At 34.0% G+C, this 9,221-nt stretch overlaps 1 protein-coding gene across 1 annotated transcript; it reads left to right on the top strand.

Moving 5' to 3' along the window:
- Positions 1 to 1,422: 1,422 nt before the first annotated feature.
- On the top strand, positions 1,423 to 5,764 carry LOC111905298 (sugar transport protein 14). The gene is made up of 4 exons (XM_023900989.3): positions 1,423 to 1,836; positions 2,966 to 3,288; positions 3,751 to 4,377; positions 5,008 to 5,764. The coding sequence occupies exons 1-4, from the start codon at positions 1,695 to 1,697 to the stop codon at positions 5,458 to 5,460; spliced, it is 1,545 nt and encodes a 514-aa protein (XP_023756757.1). The 5' UTR covers positions 1,423 to 1,694; the 3' UTR covers positions 5,461 to 5,764.
- Positions 5,765 to 9,221: the final 3,457 nt, after the last annotated feature.

A 9,221-nucleotide genomic window follows, 5' to 3' on the forward strand; every position in this document is an offset into this window, starting at 1 on the left:
ATTGAATCCGATTCAAATATGTGTATGATGTTATATTGATCTAATTGATAATGTTAATCATTTGTTTTTGAGTTTTGAAGTGGCATAGAAGGTTTGGATGAGTCTTCGTCGGTAGTTGGACTTGTCCAGAGTTCATGCTATTTTGAATATGTTTGTTTGGGTTGACACTCGTTCTGACTTTATTCTATATCACATAATAAATTTGTTTATTGGCAATTTGTTAGTCTACCACCCAGATATTCAAATTCGCAGTTTATATTAATATAAATTTGACAATATCTAATAGCTGTTTGTATTTTTTGTTTACTTCTTGCTAGTGTTTTATAAAATTCATTTATTTTGAAAAAATATTTTAATCGAAAAACTTAAGCTACGGAGTCTAGTTTTGGTTTATGCATTTGATATTTTAAGCCATAGCTTTTGAACGGTCTATATTTAGACCTGACGATTTGTAGATAAAACTTAAAACATGTCTAGATATAAAACAAAAACATGAGGCACAAATAATTTGTATGACATGTCATAACATAAATATGATCCGTCTTTAAATTTTTTACATGAAAACACATAATTACACGTATTTATACACAAAACATGAATGCTATATTTCAAAAAGTAGCATGGTATATTTCACATACACAAATATATATATATATATATATATATATATATATATATATATATATATATATATATATATATATATATATATATATATATATATATATTAGAAAGTGTATTGCTAAAACAACTTAAAATCATAAAGTGACATGTGATATTTTACTAAATTAGTTGTGTCTTATACATATTGCGTGTTGCGCGAAAACATGTCTTATACATGTTTAAACAAATAAATTCGTATGTGACATGTGTAAGACATGAAACACGAATTTGAAATTTATATCGACACACATAAACACAAAACACTAATTTATAAAATTGTATGTACAAAAAACGTATGTTATACTTGTGTGTGTGAGCCGTATCATGTATTTAATTGATGGCTCTAGTCATAGGTGAGTATGAATAAAAACGACAAAAAAACATAGAAATTTTCTAATAAACGCTCTAAAGGCATATATAACAAACATTAATTGAATTATTAATTATAAAGAATATTATCATAATTAAATATAATAAATATTAATTATAAATAATATTTTTGTAATTAATGTATTTTATATTTAACTATTATAATACTATATATAATCAATGTTTATCATATTTAATTATTTAATTATGATAATATTTTTTATAATTATTACTTCAATTAATGATTCTTATATATTATCTTAGGATATATATTAAAAAATTTCAAAAAAAAAAAAACATAATAATATATTGTAATAACCAAATAAACAGCAATATATATTGTCTTCAACAATTAAATGTATGTTCAAATCACAGTTTAAAAGAGTAGGTACTAAATTTTGGTGAAAAGTGAGGATAAATTATAAACATAATTAGAAAGTGTAATACTTAAAAGGAGGAATAGACCTATTGGTAATCCAATCCAATTTGTTTATCCCAGTTTATCCATTCACCTCCATAATCCTTGGCAATTGGCATGATCCCTAAATTCAGAGTCATTCCGATCTGGTCATTTATCCATAATCCATTACTTTAATATTGTCCTATAAATTTGCAGTTTTTTTGTCACTTTTGTGGTAATCTGATCGTGTCCGAGAAAAAGAATGGCGGGCGGAGGATTTGTGGATGGACAAGGCGGAGCAAGGGCGGAGTATTACGAGTATAAGATCACTTGGTATTTCATATTTGCTTCTATTGTCGCTGCTCTCGGTGGTTCTCTCTTCGGCTATGATCTCGGCGTCTCCGGTCAGTCTCTCTCCTCCCCTCATTTGTTTCTTCTTTCTCCGGCGAACTGAATAACCCAATGTAATACCGACTCCGAGATTTGAAATCGGATATCCGGAGCAATTTGTATGAAATGCGGCAAAGGGCACCCTGTGTGCTGTTTGATTTGATTTTACTGTCCGATTATCTGTTGAAGATTTTTTCTGATCTGTTTTTTCGTCATATTGTCTTTTTGTGCTTCTGTAAAGCTGTATTCTGTACATTTCATTTGTCAGATCCAAGCTGGAGTTACTTTTACTGTTTATGATACTCACATAAATGAACACATCCTTCAAACTCCTCTCGCTATTTCATTCAAAATCAAATCCCATTTCACTCTTGTAATAAAATACAGTAACTTTTGTGCATCTACTTCTTGGATTTCTGTTGTTTTTTTTTGATAAAACAATCCATCAAAACATTCAAATTGGTCAGTGATTTTTCTAAATCTTGTTTCTTTCCAGCTGGGCATATTCGAAAAAGACAAAGATAATATTGTTTTCTCAACTTCAAAAAGTGCGTAATGGGATTATGTGAATCTATTAGTTCTTTAATTGGAGTTATTTATGTTTGTATTTATTCCATTAATTTTGACCAAATTATCAAAAAATTTATCATAGTTTTATCAATTTTCAAAAAGCACTCTTTTTGCAAAAGAAAAAAACGAATACTAGCAATATTTGAATTCACTACAGCTGCAAAACTGGACAAATATATCAAATTTCCTTGAACATTCTTTTTTGGGATAAACCTTTTAAAGAAATAGCTGTTCGGATACAAATTTGATCACAAATAGCAGAAAAATCCAATCAGAGCTTAACACAGATAAAGAAAGTACAACTATATATGCATGTAGTACAACCCCAACTACATTTTCTCATCTTTTGTCCACTGCCTTTCTTTGTCCTTCCTTTTTAACAAAAAAAGAAATTTACAAGTTAAACAAAGTTGAAATTTGTTTCATCTTAATTCCTTCTTTTCTTGCATGTTTTCTTTAAGTGCTCTTCTAATTGATCTTTTAATAACTTGAACATAGTAGTCAATAACCTCTTTTGTTAAGACCTGATTCACATCTCATGTTTTAAAAACAACAACTTTCATTAATTTTCAGGTGGAGTGACATCAATGGATTATTTCTTGAAGGAATTCTTTCACGAAGTATACAAAAGAAAACAAGAACATCTCAAGGAAACCGATTATTGCAAATATGACAATCAACTCCTCACACTCTTCACATCATCCCTTTATTTTGCAGCCCTTCTTTCCACATTTATAGCATCACATGTAACCCGAAACAAAGGCAGAAAAGCCAGCATTCTTTGTGGAGCAGTTAGCTTCTTCTCTGGTGCAATTCTCAATGCTTTTGCACAAAACATTGCCATGCTAATCATTGGCCGATGCTTACTTGGCATTGGCATTGGATTTAGCAACCAAGTAAACTCCTTTCCCCCCAAACATTACAATATTTACTTTTTTACCCCCTATTGGCATTGGCCTACACTGATACTGACATAGACACACAGTGTACTTGAGTTATCAGTGTGGGCCAGTATAGCTCAGGAGTTGTTGGAAGAAGAGTAAATTACTGAAATCGTCCCTATGGTTTGGTCAAAATTGCATGTTTGGTCCCTAACTTTCTTTTTGCATTCGGATTGTCCCTGTGGTTTGATTTTGTTGCGTTTTTCGTCCCTATGGTTTGGTCAAAATTACACGTTTGGTCCCTAAGTTTATGTATGTAAGGGACGAAAAGCGCAACAAAATCAAACCACAGGGACGATCCGAGTGCAAAAAGAAAGTTAGGGACCAAACATGCAATTTTGACCAAACCATAGGGACGATTTCAGTAATTTACTCTTGGAAGAATAAAAAGTTTTTTGTTTATGTGAAAATGTGCAGGCGGTACCTTTATATTTGTCAGAAATGGCACCTGCAAAGATCAGGGGAGCAGTGAACCAGCTTTTTCAGCTAACAACTTGCTTGGGAATCTTCATAGCCAACTTTGTAAACAATGCAACTGAAAAACATCCAAAAGGGTGGAGATTATCATTAGGGTTAGCAACTGTTCCAGCAACCCTAATGTTTGTTGGTGGACTTTTTTTACCTGAAACTCCAAACAGTTTAGTGGAACAAGGGAGGTTAGAAGAAGGAAGAAAAGTGTTGGAGAGAGTTAGGGGAACAACAAAAGTGGATGCAGAGTTTGAAGATCTTATTGAAGCAAGTGAAGCTGCTAAAGCAATTAAACATCCTTTTAGGAATTTGTTGAAGAGGAAGAATCGTCCGCAGTTGGTTATAGGAGCTTTGGGTATACCTGCGTTTCAACAGCTGACTGGGATGAATTCGGTGTTGTTTTATGCGCCTGTGATTTTTCAGAGCTTGGGATTTGGTTCAGGAGCTGCACTTTGGTCTTCTACTATTACTACTGGTTCTCTTGTGGTTGCTACTCTTATATCAATGGCATTTGTTGATAAGTTTGGGAGGAGAGCTTTTTTCTTGGAAGCTGGATTTGAAATGGTTTGCTGCATGGTATTTTTCTTTTCTTCAACATTATTTTATAAAAAAAAAAATTATCTTTAAACAACTCCTGAGATGGCCCACATTGTCTTGACCCCGTAACTTACATCATGCGAGATGTAAGTTAGGTATACAGGGCCCCACAGTGTCCATAGGGAGCTTGATCCATATTGGAATTGAAACTCTCAGACTGTGGATGTAGACTTGAACCCTTGACTGTTTCTGTTAATCGTCTTTTTAATAACAATATTAAAGAATATACATGAACATGGTGGTAATTTATACAAGGAGAAAAGAATATGTGATTGTGTAATTTTCTTGATGTGAGAAAAAAAAAACAAAGAGACAAATCCTAAGATAAAGTATAGAACAAATGAAAATGGACAAAAGGAAATACGCATACATGAAAAAAAAATATTCGTTCTCTAAGTAAATGACATCGCAAAAAGATATTTTAGAATATGAACGAACAATTTTCTGACTTTCTCTATTAAGTCGTTCTTTAAAAAAGGAAATACGCATACATAGCTTACTAGATTAAATCATGTCCCCGTTAAGTCTATGAAGTGAAAAGAGAATGTGGATTATGATTTTTACTATTTTTAAAACCCTATAAATAAAACGTTATTGTGATATTTTTAGGTGGCTGTGGCTGTAACTCTAGCCCTAAAATTCGGTCAAGGTGTGGTACTCTCAAAAGGAATTGGAATATTCCTTGTAGTAGTAATTAGTCTTTTCGTTCTAGGGTACGGAAGGTCATGGGGCCCACTAGGATGGTTAGTCCCAAGTGAAATCTTCCCTTTAGAAACAAGATCCGCGGGTCAAAGTATGGTTGTTTGTGTCAACATGCTCTTCACTGCTTTAATCGCACAATGCTTTTTAATCTCACTTTGCCACTTAAAATATGGGATTTTCTTGGTGTTTGCGGGTTTGATTGTTATCATGAGTCTCTTTATCTACTTCCTTTTGCCTGAAACAAAGCAAGTTCCTATTGAAGAGATACATTTGCTATGGCAAGAACATTGGTTTTGGAAAAGATATTGTGAACCGGAAGATCAAGTACAACAAGTAGGAAGGAAGGTAGAACATGTGTAGGATTTGAAACAATTGTTGCTTTTGGAAGTGAGTAGAAAACGAAAATTTGGTTAAATGTGCATATTTTGTGGAGCTTTGATGATGATGATAAAATGTGAATGAATAAAGGGTGAGGGGTTGTAGGTTTGAGAGGTGGAAATGGTTACAAAAAGATGAAGGTGTACATATAGACAATGTTTATTGAAGAAGAATAGTTGTAAGACAAATCCATTGTAATAGAATACCTTTAAGCTTCCTTTGTAACATAATTTAACTCTAGTCTCTAGTGTTATTTACTATTACATTTTTACACTTTTCACATTAATCCATTGACTAATCACTTACATATGTCCAACTAATTAACACATATTTCTACTTTACTCGTTGTAGATAAATATGACATGAGTTTATAAATTCAATCTTATATGTCCTGTGATACAATACATACTCATACTAAATGACTTTTGAAACCATTATGTACATAATATTTATTTGGAAAAGTTAAATTACTTGCTTGTCACATAAATAATCATGCACTTTGGTTAATGAAACATATAATATACAACGTGCCATTTACTAAAATTGACGTGATTCATTATGTAATTTTGCTATTTCCAAACATGTTTTATGAATGAATCAATGGTGTATAAAGGTTTAATCAAATCTTTAAAAAATGTATAAAGGTTTAATCAAATCTTTAACAAATTTCCGAATTTATACTTTTAACACATTTTACAATTTAGGCATCTTACTTTTTGTTATGACTTCACTTTCAATGATTTTGTCATCATATGTGCATTAAATATAGTGTGCAAGATACAAGCAATTTATTATAATAAAAAAATTCATCACGAAGAGGAACAACAAAAGCAAATAAAATAATTAGAAGACAAACGAATTTGGTAAAAAGGGTACACACCACCTATCTTTCATAAAATAAGAATTAAATTCACATATAAATTCGTTCAAAAAAATCGTCCAACTTCAAAAAAATCTACCATATTCCACACAAAAATCATATCATACATATTTGTTAATTTGATTGAAGTAATGATTCGAATTCTCCCCTTGATTCAACACTATCATCAGAAATACCAAAAACAGAAAAAACCAAAATCTAAATTTGAAGATTGATGTACCCGAAAAATATAAGCGGAGCAGGGATCCAAACTGCCATTCAATTTAAAAAGAGACTTTGGAGGAGCTACATCGCACATCTAATGAAATCGTTAAAGAAAGATGAAAATGGCTAATTGTTAATTACCTTATAAATTAAAACGTACGTTGCGAAGGACGTATTGATAATCGATATACCTGATGGACTGGAGTTTCTATACCTAATGGACTATGGACTAGGGATGAGATTTAGAACCGGAAAACCAGACCGGAACCGAAATCGGAACCGTTAGAACCAGAATATATAAAACTGGTTCTGGTTCCAGGTTTAAAAATTGACTTTATCCGGGTTCCGGGTAATTCGAGTTTGGGTCCATCGGGTTCGGGTAAATCGGGTCTAAAAACCGGAACCGGAACCACTTTTAGGGTCGGAACCGGTTTTATGAAACGTTTAAAAGATGCACATCTCATTCGGTTCAACTCCGATTGACATGCGGTTTTTTCTAACGTGTAGTTTAGAGTTTCTACATGATTTTAGACTATAAATTTGCTATTTTTAGTTTTATATTCATTGACTTACAGTCCCCCAAAGTCGAGATATCAAAGCTAAAAGTTTTTAGTTTTTCAGTTTTTTTGTATTCTGTGAATGTTTTAAAACATGCATATCTAATTCGTTTGAAGTTAGATTGACATGTGGTTTCTTCCAATTTGTAGCTTAGAGTTTGTACATGAATTTAGACTATAATTTTGTCATTTTTGGTTTATTATTCAATGATTTACATCCCCCCGAAGTTGGGATATCAAAACTGAAAATTTTCAACTTTTCAGCTATTTGTTTTTGTACTTTGTATTCTGTGAAAATGTTAACACATGCATATCTCATTCGTTTAAAGTTAGATTGACATGTGGTTTTTTTTCTAAAGTTTAGTTTAGAGTTTGTATATGATATTAGACTATAATTTTGTAAATTTTGGTTTCATATTCAATGAGTTACATTCCCACAAAGTCAGGATATCAATATGAAAATTTTCAAAGTTCAACCTACTAAGTAGTAAGCAGTTGCTAAAAAATTCCGATTTTTTTGGGTGTTCCGGTTTTAAACCCATTTTATCCGGTTCCAACCTACCCACTTTGATATTTCCGGATTTTCCGGTTCTAGACTCACTTTACTCGGTACCGTACTCGGAACCGAACTGTAACCGGTTCCTATATTCCGGTCCGGTTTCCGGTTCTACAAAATCCTATTAACTAGTTTCGGGTTTTCTGGGTCCGGGTGTAACATCCCAAAATTCAAGCCCAAAAATTTCATTTTTGATTAATTAATTCATAAAACATTCATCAGAAAATATTGTATAAACACGTCATCTCAAAACCAAGTATCATATTTGAAACCCACAACCATGAACAAATGTCATATCAAAGTACAATCCCAGAAAACACAGTGCGGAAAATCATATGTGTGTGTGTGATGCCATGCTACGCCGCCGGCTCCTTCCCCTTAGATGAAGATGTACCTGAAACCAAAAACTGAAACCGTAAGCACAAAGCTTAGTGAGTTCCCCCATCATACCACATACCATACAATACCATCGGTATCTTTCAACCGGTAATCGTCATTGGTATCTTTCAACCGGTAACTGGGGACTATTCCACCCACCACTAGCATACAATAGCAAGATATAAGCACACAGCCAGACATATCAGGGTACTGACCTACCCCTTGGTCCTAAGGACCACTATCAGGGAAACTATCCCTATCATGCAACATATCATATAGATATAACTCATAACCAACACATACCAGACCAAGATAAATTATCACAAAGACAATCATCTTTTAAATACTCCTCAATGGTGGGCCGGCATTGTGGCCTTAGACCCACCCCTACTGGAAGGTAACTCACCTCGTAGCTGCTGAATTGTGCGGGAATCCTCTGACTGCTGGCTATGTTGCTCCGAAAATCCTCCGGCTGAAATTCCCACAAAACACTTAGTCAGAAACTGAAATCTACCCTTAGGGTAAAATGACCATTTTACCCCTTGACCAAGTCAAAGTCAAAGTCAACTTCCAGTTGACCTGACTCACCGAGTTGACTCACCAACTCGCCGAGTCCCTATCCTTCAATCAAACCTCACATCCGTCTCTACTCGTCGAGTTAGGCGATGACTCGATGAGTTTTCCTTCTAACACCGACTGAATCCTCATCCGACTCGCCGAGTTGTATGAACAACTCGTCGAGTTCATCATCAACTGATACTCATGTCATGTCTTGACTCGTCGAGTCACTCTTCATCCTATGAACACCTTCTGTCCTTGACTTGCCGAGTTGATGAGCAACTCGCCGAGTACCATGAAGATTGACTTGGACTCGCCGAGTCCGTTCATGCACTCGCCGAGTACCATGAATTCCCAGAACACTTTGCTTAGTCCAGAACGTTGGGTCACTCCCCGGGACTCCTAAAACCCTCCCACACTCATTTGGTCCTTGTGACCCTCACTGATATGGGACCAAAACCCTTGGACTCGCCGAGTCTATCACATCCCTTACTAAGAACTTCGATTTATGATGTACAACACTTAACCAAATGATAGATCCAGGCCCCTAAACTCGATCTAGCACGTAAAGTTACAAACTTTACGTGCATGCATGGGACATTAGAGCTTA

The sequence above is a fragment of the Lactuca sativa genome, chromosome 8, assembly GCF_002870075.4.
Source record: "Lactuca sativa cultivar Salinas chromosome 8, Lsat_Salinas_v11, whole genome shotgun sequence".
Taxonomy (NCBI): Eukaryota; Viridiplantae; Streptophyta; class Magnoliopsida; order Asterales; family Asteraceae; genus Lactuca; species Lactuca sativa.

Coding starts and splice junctions, on each gene's coding strand:
- LOC111905298 (XM_023900989.3), top strand. CDS start 1,695: ATGGCGGGCGGAGGATTTGTGGATGGACAAGGCGGAGCAAGGGCGGAG. Junction 1,837..2,965: donor CTATGATCTCGGCGTCTCCG/GTCAGTCTCTCT, acceptor ATTAATTTTCAG/GTGGAGTGACATCAATGGAT. Junction 3,289..3,750: donor GCATTGGATTTAGCAACCAA/GTAAACTCCTTT, acceptor GAAAATGTGCAG/GCGGTACCTTTATATTTGTC.